This window comes from Mya arenaria, chromosome 2, assembly GCF_026914265.1.
Source record: "Mya arenaria isolate MELC-2E11 chromosome 2, ASM2691426v1".
In the NCBI taxonomy this organism is placed as follows: domain Eukaryota; kingdom Metazoa; phylum Mollusca; class Bivalvia; order Myida; family Myidae; genus Mya; species Mya arenaria.
In genome coordinates, this window is record NC_069123.1 from 39,427,309 (window position 1) to 39,451,397 (window position 24,089).

At 36.8% G+C, this 24,089-nt stretch overlaps 1 protein-coding gene across 1 annotated transcript; it reads left to right on the forward strand.

Annotated features, from left to right (window-relative positions):
• The first annotated feature begins 5,162 nt into the window (after nucleotides 1-5,162).
• On the forward strand, nucleotides 5,163-9,630 carry LOC128211562 (brain protein I3-like). Its single transcript, XM_052916508.1, has 3 exons — nucleotides 5,163-5,349; nucleotides 7,078-7,256; nucleotides 7,819-9,630. The coding sequence occupies exons 1-3, from the start codon at nucleotides 5,334-5,336 to the stop codon at nucleotides 7,945-7,947; spliced, it is 324 nt and encodes a 107-aa protein (XP_052772468.1). The 5' UTR covers nucleotides 5,163-5,333; the 3' UTR covers nucleotides 7,948-9,630.
• The last annotated feature ends 14,459 nt before the right edge of the window (nucleotides 9,631-24,089 follow it).

Genomic DNA, 24,089 nt, shown 5'->3' on the forward strand with positions numbered 1-24,089 from the left:
ATGTCCCTATAAGACGACAGCCAGTAGGCGTAGGTCCCTATATGGTATGTGTTCAGTTCAGGCATTGCATGTCCCTATAAGACGACAGCCAGTAGGCGGAGGTCCCTATATGGTATGTTCAGCTCAGGCATTGCATGTCCCTGTGAGACGACAGCCAGTAGGCGTAGGTCCCTATATGGTATGTTCAGCTCAGGCATTGCATGTCCCTATAAGACGACAGCCAGTAGGCGTAGGTCCCTATATGGTATGTTGAGCTCAGGCATTGCATGTCCCTGTAAGACGACAGCCAGTAGGCGTAGGTCCCTATATGGTATGTTCAGCTCAGGCATTACATGTCCCTATAAGACGACAGCCAGTAGGCGGAGGTCCCTATATGGTATGTTGAGCTCAGGCATTGCATGTCCCTATAAGACGACAGCCAGTAGGCGTAGGTCCCTATATGGTATGTTCAGCTCAGGCATTGCATGTCCCTGTAAGACGACAGCCAGTAGGCGTAGGTCCCTATATGGTATGTTGAGCTCAGGCATTGCATGTCCCTGTGAGAAGACAGCCAGTAGGCGTAGGTCCCTATATGGTATGTTCAGCTCCGGCATTGCATGTCCCTGTAAGGCGACAGCCAGTAGGCGGAGGTAATTATATGGTATGTTGAGCTCAGGCATTGCATGGCCCTGTGAGACGACAGCCAGTAGGCGTAGGTCCCTATATGGTATGTTGAGCTCAGGCATTGCATGTCCCTGTGAGACGACAGCCAGTAGACGGAGGTCCCTATATGGTATGTTGAGCTCAGGCATTGCATGTCCCTATAAGACGACAGCCAATAGGCGTAGGTCCCTATATGGTATGTGTTCAGTTCAGGCATTGCATGTCCCTATAAGGCGACAGCCAGTAGTCGTAGGTCCCTATATGGTATATTCAGCTCAGGCATTGCATGTCCCTGTGAGACGACAGCCAGTAGGCGGAGGTCCCTATATGGTATGTTGAGCTCAGGCATTGCATGGCCCTGTGAGACAACAGCCAGTAGGCGTAGGTCCCTATATGGTATGTGTTCAGTTCAGTAATTACATGTCCCTATAAGGCGACAGCCAGTAGGCGTAGGTTCCTATATGGTATGTTGAGCTCAGGCATTGCATGTCCCTGTGAGACGGCAGCCAGTAGGCGTAGGTCCCTATATGGTATGTTGAGCTCAGGCATTGCATGTCCCTGTAAGGCGACAGCCAGTAGGCGTAGGTCCCTATATAGTATGTTCAGCTCAGGCATTGCATGTCCCTATAAGACGACAGCCAGTAGGCGTAGGTCCCTATATGGTATATTCAGCTCAGGCATTGCATGTCCCTGTAAGGCGACAGCCAGTAGGCGTAGGTCCCTATATGGTATGTTCAGCTTAGGCATTGCATGTCCCTGTGAGACGACAGCCGGTAGGCGTAGGTCCCTATATGGTATGTTGAGCTCAGGCATTGCATGGCCCTGTAAGGCGACAGCCAGTAGGCGTAGGTACCTATATGGTAGGTTCAGCTCAGGCATTGCATGTCCCTGTAAGACGACAGCCAGTAGGCGGAGGTCCCTATATGGTATGTTCAGTTCAGGCATTGCATGTCCCTGTGAGACGACAGCCAGTAGGCGTAGGTCCCTATATGATATGTGTTCATCTCAGGCATTACATGTCCCTATAAGGCGACAGCCAGTAGGCGGAAGTCCCTATATGGTATGTTCAGCTCAGGACTAGTACGTCCATATAAGCGACAGCCACTAGAGGAGGTCCCTATATGGTATAATTTCAGCTCAGTCATTGAATGTCTTTATGATGCGTCAGCCAGTAGGCAGAGGTCTCAATATGAACATCCCAGGACTAGAATGTCCCTATAGCGGAGGTTCGTTTATGTTAAGCTCAGGTCTTTTATGTTTCTTTAATGTGTCTACAAGTGCAAAAACCAGTCTTTGGAGGTCATTTTAGGTTCATGTCAGGCATATTATGCCCCTTCTAGTTTCTTTTATAGACGGAATCCAGTAGGCGGAGATCATTTCAAGCTTAGTTCAGGCCTATGCTGCCTCTATTTGTTTCTTTATGGGGCGTCAACCAGTAGGTGTGTGCCACTTGATGTTCAGCTCATGAATAGTATCTCACACAATGTGTTTACTAGGGCGACAAACAGTAGGCGAAGATCACGATACTTTAAACATAGGCCTACGCCCATATTTGTTTATTTATGAGGCGACAACCAGAAGGCGAAGATTTTTTATGCTCATTTCAGGCATAACATGTCCCTATTATGTGACTTCTAGGGCCACGAAGAGTAGGCGAAGGTTGCTATACGTTGAGATCAGAACTAGTAAGCCCTTAGGAATTTCTTTATGAGACGACAACCAATAGGTGGAGATCAGCACAGGAATAGTACTTCCCTATAATGTGTCTCTTTTGGATAAAACTAGTAGACGGGTACCACTATACGTTCCGCTAAGGCCTAATATGTACATATATATCGTCTACTTTGACGAGAACCATTAGGTGGAGTTACTTTTGCAACTCTAAAGTTTTGCTCCAAACATGGTATAAAAAGGTATTAATTTTAAAGTATAGACATCAAACTTCATATATTGAGGAGGAGTGCAGTGCACAGGAACTTTGTATTTGGTATTTTCAATTATTGCCCTTTGTTCATTTTCTTTTTACATTGTTCGGAGCATAACTCCAATACTATACTCTGAGATATTGACCTCAAACCTCATAAAAATTATACAGATCAAACTTATTAAGCAGAAGTAGATACATAGGAGCCATAGCTTTGTCAGGTTATTCAGAGTTCTTGCCTTTTTTTTATTAGTTTTTACGTATTTTTGTCCAGAGCATAACTCCATAAAACTATTGCGGTATTTACATCGAATTGCATATACGGAACATATAGATCTTATCGAAGAGAAGTGCCGTGCAGCTTTTGTGTCATTTTTATATCAATTTTATTCCGGTGCATTACTACAATAGTAGTTCATGTATTGACTTCACGTTTCATGTTACAAATGTATCTTATTGATTAGAAATGTATGCGTGAGAACCATAACATTGTCTGATATGTTTAGAGTTGTCCGTCCTTTGTTGATCGGTATACCGACTTTTTGTCCAGAGCACTACCCTAGAAATATTTGAAGTATGGCTTTCAAGCCTCATATACAGATATATTATTGAAAAGTGCGCAAGAACAATAACTCGGTTATTAATTATTAAAACAACATTTGCCCTTTATTCATATTAATCTTTTCTTTTGCCTGTACCACAATCATTCTGATGATTTCCCCTGCTTTAGTATCAAACACCTAAGATCCTTCTGTTATTGTCTCGGTGGGGTATATGAAAGTCTGTGACTGCTTCTCGTCCAATGTTCACCTCTGTCTGCTCATTTATTATGAAAGATTACTTGACACAAACCCTCACATCACTGAACTGACGTGTTGACGATCGTGATTCTGTCCTCTAACAACTACTTTCTCATACGTATTTCTGGTATTTAAATAAAGAGAGATAAATGTAATATTTTCTAATCGGCGCCTCCGTTCCCAATGTGCACCTTGTCGGGAAGCATAATCGTGTCCAACGATGTATTTGATTGTTACTGGCACATACATTTCCAAACATGGGAGTTCACTAAGGCTCTTTTATTGAATTCCTGGATGCAAAAAATACAAACATTCTTAACATAGAAGCAAGCATTAAAAGGTTTAAAGGTTTTGAACAAAAGTTTATTATAATCTTTTGATCAAATGTTTACCTCTCATGAACACTGAGTTATTTACGGGAGGATACACGCATTATAATTGCAAATAGAGTTTAAATTTTAAAATGTTCTAAAACATTACTTTTTGAGTCTTGTGGTTTTTTACATTCAGAAACATTTTAGAAGTGCAACGAGTTTCCATGATCATAACATGGGAATATATTTGCCCGGTTTGTACGAATTCCGTATGAATTGTTCATGGTATTGTTCAAAAACTGAAAGACAGTGTCTGACTATATGTAGCGTGGGTGTACTAAGACAAAACCACTCAACTTCGGAGTTCGAATATTTATTTATACGTAGTCGAACGAAACCTAAAACATATAAAAGAATATGCTAACATAATCATATTATTAATAACACAAAATACAAAGACAATGGACAGTGATCGGTAAATATATCAAGGGAGACTTCGCGGTTAAATACATAAAACATTCTAAGAACTATGAGCAATAAACTTACCAGGCACGTCTAAATAATAATTAAATATGAATGAATATTTGAGCTCAAAGATAAGAGCGAATATTAAATAAGTAAGAATATAGTAACAACTGTTACAATTGAAATCTTGACTTGCGTCGATGATGATTCAGAACGGAATGATTTATGTGTATATATAGAATAAGGGCGTGTGCAATGAAGCGGGAAAAAGGGGAAAAGGCATTATGAACCAATCAATCACTCTATAAATTTAGACAAACTCGCATAACCAGTATTCACGCTCTGACGCACTCGGACATAGGCGGACATTGACGGACATAGACGGACAGTAACGCACAGAGGACAATAACTACGTAGCACAACACTAAACACGACGATACACAAACAATACAAAACGATATACGATATAGAACCATACCAAACACACAAACTAATAAAATACTGAAATATGTACCTTGCTACATATAGGTTTAACGTTAAGTCAGGCTTATGCACTGCGGCGACTTGCACCGTGTTCATGTTCATAACGCTGGAATGTACTTTCCCTGGTGAGAATTCTGTATGTATGTTTTCAAACTTTCAAATCCTTATAAGATCCATCCTTTGTGCTATTACCTTATGTCTTAATAAGATTATAGTTTGATTTGTTTAAATGTATTTATATGTCACAAGAAACTATGTAGTTAACTGTTCTGTTCTGTATTATCTTAATATTTTTCAAAAAATACAAGACTACACAGCAACACTACAGCTACTCTTTTTTTCCCTTTTCAATGATTATAACATGTGAATATATTTGCCCGTGTAACAACACCGTATGAATTGTTCACTGTATTTTTAATAACTGTAAGACTGCATTTTATCAGAATACATATTAGGAATAAAAAAAAAACACCGAAGAATAAACATGGTATGCAATGTTTTGTGATACCTCAATAAAAGTCTATGAACCATGATGAGCTAATAAAATCGATTTCCTAACCGGTGAATATTAAGACGCAGTAAATTTGATACTCAACCAAAATTGCAAAAACTCAACAAAGATTGTCTGATTTTGTGCTGGATTAAGAGCAAATTTCCGTCGAAATTCAATAACTAAGGCAAGAGGGAAGCTCAATTTTGGAAACCATGTCCAACACTCCTCGTAAGTAAATTTGTTTTAAACATTTAATGATTCATAATAAACACAATCATAAAAATCTGTTTAACCTTAATGGGATCCAAGGCCACGTGACACATGACATAAGTAGAGGAATACTCGTTTGTTTAAATATAAACGTTTCTTTTCTGACTTGGATGAAAAGTACTCTTAAGAAATGTTCTTGTTCCATTTTGCTACATGTCTGGGCAAGTTCAGAAAGTTTTACGGAGGAATATTATTTTTATTTATTATAATTCTGTTGTAAAAAAACAACCCCAACCACACAGGTCATTGGACAATATTTATATGTTTAGGCGACTATCATAGAAACAAAGTATTATACCGTTTTAATAATATAAATATATATATATATAAGACGACATTGAAGGAATTAAAATTCAAATACTTCCTGGTCGCAAAAGTACAAATATTTCGTAAAATAGGAAACAAGCAATACAATGACTGTAATGATAATGTGGAGCATATGTGTACCACAGCCATTTCTGTTGTTGTGGTATATCTGCGTCTAGAATACAACCTACATTTGCAGCCAATAGAATTGCAGATAGGCAAGAATTAAGTACTAGGCTTAACCATGAAGAATTTCAACTTTCTCGGTGTTTAAACGTCCGCCTCCTGCCACTCATCCGATACACACTCCCTGCGTTAGTTTTTGCTTTGACAATATGTCCGCCATTGAGATAGTATTCTAAGACAGATGACCTGGGGCAGTGATTACGAACATTCTCAAGCCTGAGTTCAGACTCAAGATTCATTATGGAAAAACTTCATTTTATTGTAATGTTTCTTCTACCAGAGCATTGACGGTAAAATTTGCTAAAATACATATTCATATTTGAATGTTTTACTATTATTAACATACATTTTTGTAAAAGAAATGGAATAAATATGATGTTTTGGTCCTTTATTAAAATGCTTTTCTGAGCCTGAGTCTAGACTTGGACCTGAGACTGTTCGTAATCATGGCCCCTGAAGGAATATTTTAACGATTAATAACTCCCGTTCACTAGGCTCATTCCACCCATTCTTAATCAAATCAAATCAAATTTTATTTTCAGTCGATATGAAATAACAGAGTTAACATTAGCTATGAATAGCTATTGACCGTTGAAAAGGTTTCTTCATGTCATCTAACTAAAACTTGATTGCATTTAAGGTTTTGTAACTGAATTTTATGAACTAGTTAGAAGATATTAAGTAAATTCTTATTGAATAAGGCGATGCAGAGTGAGCGCCGCGCGAGGTCGTTCGACATGAATACTTGACTATGCTTGAGATTACGGCAGTATACGATATGATTGATCATCGCTCTTTGAGGGTATTACTGTAAGAATATCGAATTTCGTGCGACTGCAATTACATATAATTATTTTTGAATTTGTTGATATACTTAAGTTTCATGTAGTTTCAATGTAAATTGAAACAAATACCAACAAAAGGCATTCGAGCATGTATATAACAAAACAAGAGTTTCATTGGCTAAAAAATGTAGGTTACATTGTAAAAGAATCTTTCACTGTATTTGTTCATCTCACATACATCTAGTTATGTGCAGAAGGAGACACTGACGCATGCATCAAAGTTGCTAAAAATGGGACTTTATTTACTCTTCATCTATTTGAACATTGTTTTATGTAGCAGCCGCCGTTATTTTGTATGAGCTGGAAAACTGACATATCACAAAACCCATTGTTTAAATTTAATTCAAAGAGTACGACGTGAAACATCATGGCACGCCACAGCAGGGCTATCCCCCGCCCCAACAGGGCTATCCCCCGCCCCAACAGGGCTATGCCCCAACCCAACAGGGCTATGCCCAGCAGACGACCACAGTAATCGCCACTGGTCCACAGCTCGCTGTTAACCCCGGGGGATGTCCAGCATGCGGGGTAAGTAAAAACTAGTACCGAGTCAACTCTCGGCTAATTTAGGATCTCTCAAATGAGTCGAGACAAAACCCCTTGTCATATTTGGTCATAACTGTTTTTGGTACTGTTTACTTCATGTTTTTATCGTTTAAATATGGTAGCATTTCGACCAAGTCATTTGACAAACATATCGCAGTTCACTAGATATATGGCATACATGTAAATGAACATGTAGTCATATTTCTACCAAGTCATTTGACAAACCTTTAATACACGGTTACAATCTTGTTATCGTGAATTAATATTTTCCATAAATGCATTATTTAGTAAGAAGTTAAAGGTTTATCCCTAAAAATTTATGTTTGTTATAACTGTGTATATGTTGATTTTAAATACGAGTGTCATTTTAAAAACATACCTATCTGATGTGGAGCAGTTGAAAAGTTGACACTTCACGTCACAAAACATCACGTTTTAGCCTCTAACCTAAAAGGCTAATGGTATTTAATATACTAGAACATGCCCTTTGCTAATAAACATGAGTGCAAAATTAAAGTTAAACTTTCATGCGGTAATATTTCAGGTGGGCACAATCTCAGATAGATTCACCATTATTGGAATCATCATCGCCATCCTGTTCTTCCCGCTCGGTATAATTTGTTGCCTTATGATGACAGAGAGGCGCTGTGGTTCCTGTGGGGCCACGTATTAGATGGCGAGATCTGACTTTAGAGGACTTTGAGCTCAGAGTTGCTAAATTAAAAAAAAAAGATTAACCGAGCAAAGTCAATATACTGAATATATATAGTTAGTATAGTGGCTAATCATCATACATGTGTTGCGGCAAGTTTGATAACATTCTGGTAAATGCGATGCTGGTTTATATAGATATTCATGTTTTTTTTTATAAAACTCATAATAGTGAAAAAAGAACTGATTATTTCTCTGTTGTTGTTTTTTTTGTCACAACCTGTTGACGTATACCATTGTTAAACTTGAGTGTTGATGGTAGAACCGTCCTCGATAGAAGCCTACTTTATAGTTACTAGGCAATGTATTATTGTTGCTTGTTGTTTTTTTACCCCGAATGTATAACGTTCTTCTCTGTAATATTATAGTGTGTGCATTTAATCTTTGATTTTATGTGTTTTTTTATTATTTTTTTTTTTATTTTAAATTTTTCACTTATACACGCTCTGAACACCAAATACAATGGACTTTAATATGTAAAAACGCTGTTTTTATAATTTAAAATGCAATTAACAGTTCCAACAAAGATATGCAACAGTCATAGAAAGTCTGTGTTTATAGTTCTAGTGACATCTAACATCATTTCAAGTTTGCAAATGACATTGCATCTGCAACCATTTAACCCGAATTGTTTAAAAACATCAGATAAAGTGAACTATTTTTTATCCAGAAATGTATTTATTTAATAAGCTGATTCTTCAAGTAGCAAATACATCTATTTCCACAATATTTTTAAGCTTTTAAAAGAATGTTCTCGAATTTTCCTTTGCATTTTAAACCATCTTCATTTTTCCCCTTAGGAGACATGATTTCTGGCATTTTGAATTATATTTTTGTCTTACATTACTAATAGGGCCATTTCACCAATGATTGTTTTGGTCCCGAGAGTACCGGATCTCTTTTTTAGTCGATCGGCTCTATTTTTGCAAAATAAGTCGGGAACCTGCGTGTACTTACGTGCACTAACCTATACCTTCGGGGTAAGATCTGGCGCGATCGCATTAGTCACCCGAGGGTCAACCCGAAGATAGGCGGACATCGGCCGCAGAGCGGCCGAAAGCGTCCTCTCTCGAGTCGGGATCGCCCATTTTCGGTCCCTATCGGCCGAACAACGCGCGAACATCGCTCACTTGCGCACGAGATACGGGTCTCTACCGGGCCATTGTCTTGTACCTGCGGGTACTTGCGCTTACTTTCGCATACTTGCGCCCCTGAAACGTGTCGATCGCTCGAGAAACGTCCGTGAATCGTCCCTCGCCGTGGTTCATTGGTCGGGATTCAATCGGCTTAATGGGAACGATTGGAGGCGATTCAGGACGACAATCTGGCCGATCATAAAATAAATCATCGGGGATAATCTGGTACAGATCGGACAGATTGGGAAAAAAACAATCCTTGGTGAAATGGGGGCATAAGTTATTAAACTTCTTTTTTATTTCTTTGAGTAAAAGTTTTACTTCAATACTAAAACATTCGCTATGTAAACAACCTTCTCAGAATGCCAGGGCTAAGAGATGCTCTTTAAATGTAAAAGTAATAATAGATACTTGTACACTTTTGTTGGACAAGTGAACTCGGGATCGGGCTTGACCCTCTTCGACTAAATTGCTGTTCTATAAATATAATAAACACGATACTAAAATTTTGTTGTCTTGGTGTGTGTATGTGGGGGGGGGGGGGTCACTGACTAACGGCCCGGGGGGAGGGGGGCACTGATTAACGCGGGAGGGAGGGGCACTTACTAACGGCCATCTTACAAGCGTGTTTAAATGGTTTCCAGTGCCAGTCCCACTGACCTACTGAGGGCTCATTGTTTCATTTCAGTGTCCACGCTGATTTAAATGACGTCATAATAGCTTGCAATGATTGACAGGTCTTGTTGACATTGCGCAGATGCCATTAAGGAGTCGGTTAGAAATTAAGTAATTTCTTCGAGAGTAAGAAACCACGGTCGTTTCACTGCGCTCCGCTCACTTAGGTTAGGGACGCAGAAATTACTTAATAAACTCTAACCTTTACTTTATAACATGCCATAACACTCAGTCAATTCCTTGTGGTTTCTAATAAATTACAATGTGTAGCTTTACAATCTTGATATACAAAAAAATAAAACGCATATTTGAATAGTAATCGGGGAAAAAAGAATGCCAAGGACAATCGCCAACCCGGTGAAGATATCGCTGACCATGCCGTATAGCCTGAAATGATCAGAACATGGACTATTTTAAATAACTTGTGGTAAGCTAATCATCAGGAATTTTTATTCTACTTTTGATATTTATTTCTATGTGTGAAATTTTCTTACCGTTTGGTTTTATTTGTCAAGATTAAAAATTGTGTTAAAATATTTCAAAGTAAATATATATCAGTGAAACATGGTATACCTTTAAAAAAACAACAACAAACAACACTAACATTTGCCAAATTAAGATGTATGGGTAAACGCATTCTTAAAATGATATCACAATGACTTATGTCCCGTTGTAGCCTAGGTCCGTAGTGATGGCACATGTAAATAGCCGTACATTTTAGGTTGGCTAGCCGGGATAGGGGTTTGAAATCGGCGACCCCAGGTCTATTTGACCCATTTTAAAGCACTGTTTCTGTCCGGACACGTTAACACGACCAGTGGAACCAAAAGTACAGTAGGCATTGGTTACAGGGTAAGGGCCGAGGATGATACCAACGTAACGATGATTTAAGTCTGGCTCCCGCCCTTAGCCCAAAAACTAACATTTGTGGGTATTTCTGGCTCTGTAGGCATATGCTGTAAATGTTAGGCACGTGCTTAGAAACAAGCAAGGGGACCGTATTGACCTATACCATGATATAGACCATACATGAGCAAAAGTGATGCCATATGTGAAAAGCCGTGTATTTAAGACTGGCTACATGGAATAGAGTCATGAAATCGGCTTCTTAGGACTATTTGATCTAATCTTTTGCACTGTTTTGGTCCAGCACGAGGAAACAATGAAATCTACGGCCCATTGGCCTATGGTTACAGGGTAGTGTGGCATAGAGGGGGAAAATATAATTGTTAGGAGGATTTAAGTCTGACATCAGTCCAGAGCCCGAACATTGACCTTTGTGGGCATTTCTGGCTCTATAGACATATACCGTACATGTAAGGGACGTACCCGTGGAAACGAACAACGGAACTATAATGACCTAAGACACGATGTAGCCTCGGCCTGGATAAATGTAATAACAAAAGTGAATAGCCTGAATTGACAAACATCCTTACACATAATTCTTAAGCAAATTATTTCTATAGCACAACATTTAGATAATAGCTCCAAATGAAATTGGACTCAAATTCATTTTTGCACTGAAAATATTTGCCTACAAAATATTGACTAAATACTTTTATAAACATAATCTGGAAGTTGATATAAACCTTAGGTCATTTTTATTTATGGTCAACATGCCCGGTTTATATTATGTATTTATATTCCTGGTTATACAATTGATACCCCTCTGTGCGATCAGTCGTTCTTTCTTATCTAGATACCAACAAGATAAGGCGCGTACAGTATTATTCAATGGTTTAAATGGTTATTTAAAAATATTTTAATCTAATTAAAATCATATCCTTACATACGCCCTGCCATTATAAACTGAAGTTCCCCCGATTTAGGTCATCTTCTGGTGACCTTTCTGTGTTACACTATTTTGCTGGGATTCCAAAATTGGTTAGAAGTTTAAGCTTTAAAGAGTCATGTACAATTTCCACGCTATTGTCCATAAGGCCTTAAAAAAAATTGTGTGGTTCGGGTCACCCGATCCTACCTGGAAAATATCGTCGACCCTACTGGGTTTTATTTTGGTGCCACTTGCGAAAAAAAAACACTCCAGAACGTCGGGAGTTTAAGCTCATAACACCCAAGATGAGTTTCGAAGATGTAGAGATAATGTTTTTGTTCGAGCCGGGATCTGTATCCGAGATTGACATGTCAACATCCGACAAGGGGCCATGGACCCGTTTGTATGAAGAACAGCTGTACGATATTTCTGTCGTACAATTTATCAAGAAATTCTCCGACTTTTCGCTCGTCAGAGTAAGGTATATACAATATCTCTTGGATAATAGTATAAGTTTTCAAACACATAAGATTGAATGCCGGACTAATTTTAATATACCCCACCCACCACTGCAGGACAAGGCATGACCCTTTTCACTTGGCATGTTGTCAGATGAAATCATAAAAACATAGTTTAAATAAAATAGCAGCAGGACAAACATACTACTAGTATAAAAAGGAAATATAAAATACTGGGAGTTTTGACATATGCTGGTGCCTGACAAAATGTGTCTTTCTTTTAAACTGGGACTGAAACCTGGGTCTGTTGCCATTTGTACAGTTTATAAATTATTCCTAACTTTATTTCTTGGAGAATGGCAGAGAAATGTTTTTGAGATTCTGAAGCAGGTCAGTATCGTCACATTTAATTATCAATATGTTTTGCTTTCGGAAGGTGTGTGACGAATGGCAACAAAACTAGCAATGACACACCACCTAACTGCAGCGATGCTCAGCAATGTCCTTATATAACTGAAATTCTGTTGAAAAAGGACAGAAACAAAGCAAACAAACCTATACCAAACTAAAAAAGAAATTCCCGACCTACCCTACCTATTCTTGGGGACCATGTTACCCGAACCACACAATTTTTTTAGGCCTAAGCAGAAATAATTCATTCGGTAGAGCGGTCAACTTCCGAACAAATGCGGCTATGTTCGAATCTCATCTCCGTCACATAACGTTTCGGTCATCGTTATATTTCCATCATATTGGGCTTTAATCAATACCCAATTTACAACAAAGTATTTGCAATTCTTTCCCTCTGTTGTGGACCCTCTCTGCTTCCAGTCCATGTCCCAGCAACACCAACACTCGCCACGTTGAGGCAGGGTAACACGGATCTGAATGGAGGACAATTGTATTCGATGCCAAGGTGAAATCGTGTAAACAAGATCAATACGTATGTGTTTTTATTTTAATAATGTGTTTGTCGATAAACAAAGGAAACAGTATATGGAATATTCGCATAACTGGCACTACTTAAGCGGAACGAAAACATCCAATCTACAACGTGTGAAATATTGTGGACAGAAAACTCATATGGTAAATGCCTTTTCAATGTTGTTGTATGTTGTTGGGTTTGGATGAACTTATTTAACACTAGCGACAATGGTAAATGCCTTTTCTTCCACCTCAGTTAAACAAAATATAGTAAAAATATATTTTTTCGCTGGAACTCTTTTGGGCGTAGAAAATAAAAAAGTAGTTCCATAAGAGTACTTTAAATCATCTTTCTCCCTGACCAAGGTAAGGATATCCAGCCCGGTTTAGGTCCACACCAAGACCTTTAACCCGACAGAGGTCTCTCAAAGACCAGCTCCGGCTGCTTGCTTGGTTTGGGTGACAATCACCCTAATGACGGCCTTCTCAGTAGGTAAAGCGGCCGAAATAACAAAGAAATTTGTAACCTTCATAGGACATGGTTTGTGTCGGCCCGTAAATAAAAATAAAAATAGAATCACTCTTAAAATCCGACAAGATCTCATAAATAAAGCAAAAAACTTCTCTTTTTAATCATTTGACTTTAAGGCATCCGAAGACCAAACCAAAGTTAAAGGTTTCATAGAAATCCCTGCCAACAAAACGTTCAATGAAATTAAAGCCTCACTTGAAAAAAGGAATAATGTTGCCAACATTCAGTTATCTAAAAAAACAACAAGCAATCGCAGCAACTTTCGCAAACAAAGACCTGCCCCTCAATGTCAATGGCAACCCAGTTAAACCAACATTAAAGAAAGAAACTAGGTGCCTTAACTGCCAAGAATTCGGTCATTTTAAAGGAATTTGTACAAATAACACAAAATGCCCTCATTATGCTGGTAATCACACACACAGCCAATGTCTAACAAAGAACATGAAGAAATGCGCAAACTGTCAAGGAAAAACAGTGCTGCATATAAAGGGTGCCCAGCTTACCGTAAATACACCGAAAAATTAGAAAAACACAATGCTGTAATAACAAATGAATACCAAAACAAATGTAAGATAGATGGCATTAAACCTGACTTGCCGAAAACACTTCGAGTAACAGAAAACCAGATAAAGTCTATTGCTTCACTTCTCGTAGGCAAAACGAAGCTGAAATTGAACAAATTCTCACTGAAAAACTTATGGCAGAATCCAATTTAAATCAACATAAAATCACCCAGAAAAACGTGGAAAAGAAAAAGCAATCCCTAACGCAAACCACAACTAAAACTAATGTAAAGTCAAACTCTGCACAACCAAGAAAGAGTGGGCAACATATTGAACAGTGTACAAAACAGGTCTCCTCTCAGGCAAGGCCACTAATAACCAGACCTATCCAGAGAGCTTTAAGGCTCTTAATGGCGTCGCCGCCTAATTATTGGTAGTTGCAGAGGACCGGTCCACCATTCCGAAGGCGCCCCCAGTTTCACATGGCGGGCCCCTTCGGAATGTGTGCACCTCCTCTCTTTCGGTATGGCCCTTCAAGGGCTGTCAATGGAGGTGCGGCATCCCGCCCCTTCCGACATGTTAAGGCTCATGAAAAGAGATAAAAACTATCATTAAGATAAAATAAAAAATCATAATGGCGGCGACACTAAATAATACTAACAATATTGAAACAAACAATGGTCTCGCCGTCATATCATGGAATGTTCGGGGTATGAAAGCAGACAACTCACATACAATTAACGAACTACAACATTATCTTAATAATTCAAACAACCAAATAGATGTTATTTGTTTGCAGGAAACGCATTATACAGAAAAGGACAAAACGTTTAAACTAAGGGGTTATCAACAACCTATTAACAAAATTAGGAAGTCTGATAGTCTGTAGTAAAGGAGGCGGAGTATGCATTTATGTAAGATTGGGTCTCCCCTTTACAGAGAACATAATTACTCACAAATCAGACATAGAAGTCTGCTCTGTCCAGATATACGGTAAAAAAGACCACATCACAATATATAATGTATATGTTCCTAAAACTTGATTTAATAACATAAATACATAATTATAAACAAATATTTAAAAACTTAGGACACAACACCTTAATTGTAGGAGACTTTAATTTAAAGCACATTTGCTGGAACCCCGCAGGAGACTTCCGGTATGATGGCGAGGCCGATGACTTGCTCACAGTCATAAATGACAATAATATAAATTTCTTAAATGATGGACAAATAACGAGAGTATCCGAAAAACAAAACGAAACAGACAGCGCTATTGACTTGTCACTCATCTCATCACATCTTCACTCCTCTAGTGAATTATATGTAATAAATAACACTTTTGGTAGTGACCATCTACCATTACTAACGTCAATTAAATATTCAACAAATAAAACAACAGTAAATATTCCAAAAAAATTGAAAACAGAAAAAGCCTCAACTGAATCATGGAATAAATTTCAACAACTTTGTCATACTGAACTAAACTATGATATAACTGAAAATGATAACAGAACTTCAATCATTTTTATGAGAAACTAACGAAATTTCTCGATAAAACCTTACCGAAATCCAAATCTAAAAATAAAAAAAGTAAAAAAAAAATAGTGCCATGGTGGAACAGTACGTATGACAATGTTATAAGAATAAGAGAAAAAAGTAGGAAAATTTATAAAAAAGACCCAACTTCTATTAAACATGAAAACTGGCAATTGGCCAGGCTAAAAGCAAAAGAAATAATACAAAATGCAAAAAAGCAAGGATGGCAAAATTTCTGCTCAAAAATAACTCACAAAACAAACTCTAAAGAACTTTGGGACTTTGTAAGAAAAGTAAAAGGAACTCCATTACCCAATGAACCACCATTTAAAATAGGAGACAAGGTAATACATGACCCAAAAGATAAGGCAGACATCTTAGTGAAACATTACGAAAAAATCAGTAGCAACAAAGAATGTACTCAACACTTCATTGATATAAAAAATAGGACGAATAATATTATAAATGAGGTTATAAAAGCAGAACCCCTAAGGGAAGATATTGAGTATAACGCAGATTTTAGTATGATTCAACTCAACAGGGCACTTGCTAATTGTAAAAGTGGCGCACCTGGGGAAGATGGGATAAAAAAACTACCAACACCGGCAAAACAAACACTTCTATGCCTCTTTAACCAATCCTGGAAATCAGGTTCAACACCAGAGTCAGGGAGTGAGGCCGTAATCATCCCTATCCTGAAACCAAATAAACCTAAATATGATCCCGCATCATACCGGCCAATCTCACTTACATTAACTTTTACTAAATTAATGCAAAAAATGATTAAACCTAGGTTATGTAACTTTCTTGAAACAAACAAACTGATATCAAAATTTCAATCAGGTTGCAGAGCCAATCATTCGTGTGAAGACAATCTAGTCAGACTAGAACATGACTGTAAAATAGCACAACTTGACAACAAATACCTAGCAGCAGTATTTTTGGACCTAAGCTCAGCATTTTTTAAACTATGGGGCCAAGGAACTCTAACATACCTACATAAAATAGGAATAAGAGGAAAAATGCATTCATCAAATCCAGGAAAATAAAAGTCTTACTAAAAGGGGAGTACTCAGAAACCATAGAAACAGTTAATGGCTGTCCACAGGGCAGTGTCTTATCACCAATCATTTTCTCTCTTTTTATGAATACATTGAGAGACACAATTGAAAAAAGCAACTCAGAAATCCAAAACCCTGCCTACCAAAGTGAACTATCTCAGTTTGTAGATGATGGGGCGATATGGACAGTTTCTAAAAAACCTGAAATAGCAGTTACAAATATCCAGCATACTCTTAATAACATTAAGATATGGAGTGAAAACCTCGGATTTAAAATAAACGCCAGTACAAAGCAGGTACTCTTAGTACTCAAACCGAGAGTAAAACCTCCAGAATGCGCTCCAAGCTTCCCACAGCTAAAACTATGTAATCAAACATTAACTTAAAAAGAAAAAGCTACATTCTTAGGACTAACATTCGATAAATACCTAAAATAAGACTTCCACATAAACTCACTCATTGCCCGGTGTGAAAAGGACCTTAACCTCCTTAGAACTATCAAAGGAAAGGAATGGGGGACAGACAAAAAGTGTCTTTATACAATCTATCAATCACTTATCAAATCAAAACTAGACTATGGAAGTATAGTTTATAACTCTGCTACAGATGACAAATTAAAAAACTACAAATCATACAAAATAAAGCTTTAATTTTAGTAACAGGCGCTTATCGAAGTATACGTACAATAGCACTGCAAGCAGAATGTGGTGAACTCCCTCTGAACTACCAAAGAGAAATAAATATGTTAAAATATTGGGTTAGATCCTCACGTCAAGGAAATGACCTACCAATCAATAACAAATGAAGCTTTTACCCTATCTTTTAACACAAAGCCAACAAACTAAAACACTTTAAAATGCCATACAGCCAGATAGTACAACCACTAGTGGAGGCATGCTCTCTCAATTAGGACAAAATAGCCCAACCTCATTTCTTAAACCTAATCAATAAACGAGAACTCAATATAGACTTATCCTTAATAAAAGTTATAGACAAGAAAGAGGACCCTAACATTAACCGTCAAATAGTAAATAATCATATAAATAGCAATTATAACAACTCATGGCAGGTTTTCACGGATGGAAGCAAAGACCCTACTCTCCATCTGGCCGGGGCCGGGGTAGTAGGCTTTTCTCAAGATAACAACCCCCTTTTTGATTGTGGGTTAAAATTCGACTTTAGGCTATCTATCTTCTCTTGTGAACTTGCAGCAATAGACTTAGCACTTAAAATGCTCCTCCAGCAAGTAGAAGCAAACAATATACACAACACTGTAACAATATTATCAGACTCATTAAGTGCCCTCATGTCAATGAAAGCATGCTTTTCCAGGTCACGGCCAGAAATTTTGCAGCAAATACTTAATAATGCTACAGTGCTTCATAATCTAGGAGTGTCAATAACATATGTCTGGATTCCTAGTCACATAAGCATCTTAGGAAATGAAATTGCTGATAAAATTGCAAAACAACCATCAAGGCAAGGTTCACGAACAAACATCAAATTAAGCGTCCCTGAAGCATACAGCTGGATAAAGAAACTAACAAGTATTTATTCACTGTGCTGTTTGTAGAGTTTTGTGCTGTCTATGTTTCTTGTTTGTGAATTTGTGTTCTATGTCTTTGGCGTTTGCCCATTGCCACTAAACCGGGTTTATGTTTAAACTTTTTGCTACTGAGCATGTTTCTGTAGCTTTTTGCACGCTTGCTGCTGAAAACTATGCAAATACTGACTGTTGTAAACAATGCGGTGACAAAGAAACATTTCATCATATTTTCTTCAAATGCCCATCATATAAGGAACAACGGGAACAATAAAAAAACAGAACTTCTAAAACTAAATATGCCAGTTATTGATAGGTATCACCTGCTTTTTCCCGCATCTGATATTACAGAGAAGGTAAGAGGGGCAGTATTGCATACTTGTCGGAAATCAAATACCTAAACAAGATTTAATACCACATAAAATATGATAATATGGTAGGAACAGGGTTCTGAGCAAGTTCATAATACTAATAATAATAATTTCAAATGATCCATGCCCAGTACAGACACGCGAAATGTCAAGTTTGCAGCTATAATCAAGTAATACACTTAAAATAAACCAGCACGACCATTGTATACGCCGAGAACCACTTGCTTTGGGCCCTTTTTCGAAAGAGTGGCAACAATGACTGCTTTAAATATAAATATATTTCTGAGGAGGTTCTTAAAACTAATCAAACTAAATTCAAAAGAGCAAAAAAGCACGATCATTGTATACGCCGAGAACCACTATCTGAACCCTTATCAAAGGGTGGTAATACAATGACTGCTTTAAATATAAATATATTTCTGATTAGTTCATAGCACTAATCAACCTAAATTAAAAAGAGCAAAAAAGGCACGATCATTGTATACGCCGAGAACCACTATCTGGACCCTTATCAAAGGGTGGTAATACAATGACTGCCTTATCTGAGAAGGTTCATAACACAAATCAAACTAAAATAAAAACAATAAAACAAAGAATATTTTTTTTTTTTTAAAAAAACAGAAATAAACTAAAGGAAAAAAACAGGCACGATTAATGAATTCAACGTAAACTCACGATCATTGTATACGCCGAGAACCACTATCTGGACCCTTTACAAAAGGGTGGTAATACAATGACTGCTCTCTGAATGCAAATAAATTAAAAAAAACCAACTCACAATATAAAATAGTAAAACACATTAATAAACTAAACTAAAAAAGAAGGAAAAAAGGCACGATCAAAGAATTCAAAGTTAACCTAAAATAACGAGCACAATCATTGTATACGCCGAGAACCACTATCTGGACCCTTTGCAAAAGGGTGGTAATACGATGATTGCTCTCTGAATATAAATAAATAAAAACTTTAGTTTATATGTATATGTATATGTGTATTTCACTGTTTGAAAATATACGAAAAGGACTCCATGGACTTCTGCATGATATCAAGAACGATATAATGATCGACTTTCCAACATTACCGAGCCCGGAAAACAAACACTCCATCTCCAGAGTTATAATAATAATAATAATAATAATAATAATAACAACTTTATTTAACGAAGGTAACATACTAAGTGTACAATCATTACAGACATACTACTTATTTCCAGCATGGCCTTCACACAAAAAGTATTACAAAAACACATGTACTATACATATTAAGCAACATACAAAACATACAATCACACTATCACTATCATACATTTCTTCGACAAACACAACTCAGTTTAATATGATGATTATAAATTACAATAATTTCATACTGTAAATAATGTAGATATATTCAGTAAAACCACATTCAATCAATATATTTACATATTTGGTAGTATCCATTACAAGTTGTTGCAAGAATGTCATATACGTACATTAACACACTTCATGTAAACAATGAACTATTTATTATAATGTGATTTAAATAAAGTGTCAAGATTTTTTGTTCATGTGATAAAATTATTTTGCCAATAAGTAGCCTTTTAATGCATGTTTAAAGGCTGGTAGCTTATCTTGACATTTTATGTATGTAGGAAGATTATTCCAAATTTTCATTGCTTTATAGGCAAATGTATTTTTGATATAGTTTGTTCTAGGTTTTACAACAAAAAGATCCTTGTTTTCTGAAGAACGCAAGTTATAGTGCTCATTTTTGGCAAATGTTAACAATTCTGTGAAGTACGAAGGAGTCAAACAATTCATGCTTTTGAAAACAAGTAATGAGAGATGATAATAGCACCTGTCTTCAAAAGATAGCAACCCAGACTGTTTGAACATGTTTCCACAGTGGCTAGTTCCCGACTTCATTATTAGCTTAATCGCTCTTTTCTGAATGTTAGTGATTTTAGTGGTATCTGAGGAATGTGTAAGTCCCCAGACACTACAACAGTACTCCATGTTTGACATGATATATGCATTATAATACAATGATTTCATCTCGTCTGTTAAATAATATGCTATTCTTCTTAAAAGTGCCAATTTTGAATTAAGCTTATTCACTACAGTCTTAACATGTGTATGCCATGACAATGTCTGATCAACATGCACCCCGAGGACCTTTTGACATTTCACGTTTTCTACTGACAATCCATCTATTGATAGTTCAAGTTGCAATGCATGTTTTGCCTTATAATTAGTACATAGAATCATACATTTGGTTTTTGATGGATGGATTGACATATTATTTGTCTCACACCAACAGCTCACACTATTAAGACATTTTTGTAGATCTGACTGAATGCTCAATATACTTGGACCTATTTTGTATAACGTGGAATCATCTGCATATAAGTCAATACATGAATTGGAAGAAATTAAAGGCATATCATTGATGTATATTAGAAAAAGTAAGGGACCGAGTATTGATCCTTGAGGGACACCCGACATATTTTTCATTTTCTCTGAATTTATGTTGTTCCCTTTCACAAATTGCATCCTGTTAGTCAGATAGGACCTAAATAACTTCATAGACCTTTCTGTGAAGTGATAAAGTTTAAGTTTGTGTAAGAGTATTTCATGGTCGACTAAGTCAAATGCTTTTCGGAGATCGAGATAAATGGCCCCTACATAATCACCACTGTCTATACCCTTCAACCAAGTATCTATAAGATGGGTTAATGCAGTCTGACAAGAGTGATTTGGACGGAAACCCGACTGATTTTTGTGTATAATATCCGTTCTCTTAAAAAACATTTGCAACTGTGACGCAATATGTCGTTCAAATATCTTTGATAAAGTATTGAGAATGGATATAGGGCGATAGTTTCCCGGTTCGTATTTATTTCCTGATTTGTGTATCGGGACAACAGAAGCTTCTTTCAATTTGTCAGGAAATATACCGCTTTCTATACTGTTATTGATGATGGAAGCTATTGTAGATGTTATGTAATCGCCACAATAGCGTAAAATGTTTGGTCCTATTCCATCAGGACCAGTGGACTTTGAAATGTCAAATTTATCAATGATGTGCTTTACATCAAGGGCTGTAATATTTTCCACATTAAATTGATGATGTCGCAATTTTTCATCCAGATATTTCTGCAGAGTAGAAAAATGTTCCTTAGCAAATGGTTTTCTCTTAATTATATTAGATATATTGGTGAAGTGAGAATTTAAGGCTTCCAATATTTCCACTGTACCCTCAATATCTTTTTCATTTATTATAAGTTTATTTGGAATACTAAATTGGTGTGCTTTGTTGTTATTTGTGATATCATTCAGGTTTTGCCAAAGAAACTTTGAAGATTTATTATTTTTGATAGCATCGTTATAGAAGGATTTCTTGCTTTTGCGTATCATAGATGAAATTTTGTTTCGTGTTTTTTTTGTAATTTTCAAAATCTTTGTGCAAAAAATAATAATCCCTCAAAAAAATTGTTTGTTTTATTTGATCCGAGAACCAAAACGGTTGACTCGCATGTTTAATTCTCTTTTGCTTGATTGTCGTATGGTCAGAAAGAGCAGTATGAATTGTATCATAAAAAATGTCCAAAGCAAAGTTTGGATCTGCTATTGAATCGATAAGGATCAGATTCGAGTTAACTAAATCTGCTTTAAAAAGATCTTCATCGAAGCCTTTATAACATCGATATGTTATTGAATCGTGACTGTTTTTCACTTGTTTCTTTTTTACTGATCTCGTGAAAGCGATAGGCAAGTGGTCGCTTATGGTATAATTATATACAGCAATATCTGAGATGAGATCTTTTCTTGTTGTATATATATGGTCTATAATAGACGAACCATTTGTATGAATCCTAGTTGGCGTTTCAATGATTTGAGAAAGTCCAAACTTTGAAAGAAAATTTTCCCATTTTGCATTATTGAATTTATTTGTTTTGTCTGGAAAATAATTGATGTTAAAGTCCCCTAGAGCATATACTTATATGAGATGAAGGAGTATAATATGGATTTCCTTGTAATAGTAATTATTTTAAAGATGTATAATCTACGTTGTGATGACAAAACATTTCTTTTCTTCTTTCGTTTTCACATTAAAGGATGAGGTATTACAGAGTATGATGTAACACATAGATCTTACTAGAAACCTTTAAATGCAAGTCACCACAACAGAATAACGCCAAACGAAACCAAATTAGTTTGCGCCCGGAATAGTAAAAAAAGAAACCAGTTATCGGAAAAATATCAAAATTATAAATGCTCATGGACCGTATCGATTGTTCTAAATAAAAGTCGTACACAACCGTAGTACCAGTAGAAGTCCAGGATGATACATGTTATATGCTATACAAGGTGATGGTGTTGTTTTAATAACGCTTCTGGTCCAGATACATTTAATATATGAAAGTATGCATACGGAAATAGAGCATTACTGGACCAGAGGCTACATATGTATATAGATGTCTTGATAAAACCCAGCATGTTTAAATTTACACAACTAGTTAGTAGTAATAACAAAACAACTATTGTAAATTTATGTAAATTTTTGGTACAGGCAAATAATAGAAGAAACCTATTAATCAATGATATTGTTTAAGTCGTAACCGTACAATCACTGTCGTGACCACTAATCATCTGCATTTCCATAATGTATCTAAATAACTAGATAAACTGAATCTTATATCTATTATTATCAATATTGTTATACGTGAACATTCTCCATATTTCTTGAGCTATCTTGAATTGCTATTGATATTGGCTACCTTGTAACGATGATCACACGCATGAATATTTTGTTTAATTGTATATATTTGTTTGACGAGATGCTTTGTTGCCTAAGTCGAAATAAACTTCTGTTCTGTTCTGTTCTCATAATCCAGTTTGAATGATCACTGTGTTCGGTTGTCCAGTTACCGCAGTGGTTAGCGCACTCGCTTCTCACCAAAGCGACCCGGGTTCGATTCCCGGCCTGGGCGCATGTGAGTTTGGTTAGTGGTCACCAAGCCGGACAAGTGGGTTTCCACCGGGTTCTCCGGTTTCCCCCACAACACAAGACCACACTCTCGCGCAACATCGTGCCAACGGGAGTGACTAAGTATAAGTTATCATAGCTTCCTTCACAATCGTTGTAAACATATTATTTTAAAACTAATGTCACTACAAATATATTGTAGTTGGAACGGTTGGAACAATGACATGTATACATAAATTCTATAATATTAAAGATTGATTATGGCTGTAGAAAAACAACATTTAAATGTATATTCAAAGAGAGGTGGTCATTACAAACGTAATCTTAAAAAGTAAGTTTTATTTGAATTCCGCATTCTCACAACTGCTTAATTTCGAAATAGGGACGCCGACCCAGAAAGGCGTTGAAAAACAACATGTACCAGAAAATGATAAACAAAATGAACCCTTGAACAGAACATGTTCGAATATGTTGACGTCACTCATAACCGCGGTGTGTAAATTGAGGGTAATGTATTGTTTGTCTTATCTTTGTTCCTTGTTGGTTTTCTGTTTTGCAATGTTTCGTTTGTATTCTTTTTTTGCCTTTTCTATTGCTTGTCTCTTCGATACTTCAGTTTTGTA

Bases quoted from the DNA above. Each gene is read 5' to 3' on its own strand.
- LOC128211562 (XM_052916508.1), top strand. The intron at 7,257-7,818 runs GTAAGTAAAAAC...GTAATATTTCAG, and splicing joins GGGGATGTCCAGCATGCGGG to GTGGGCACAATCTCAGATAG.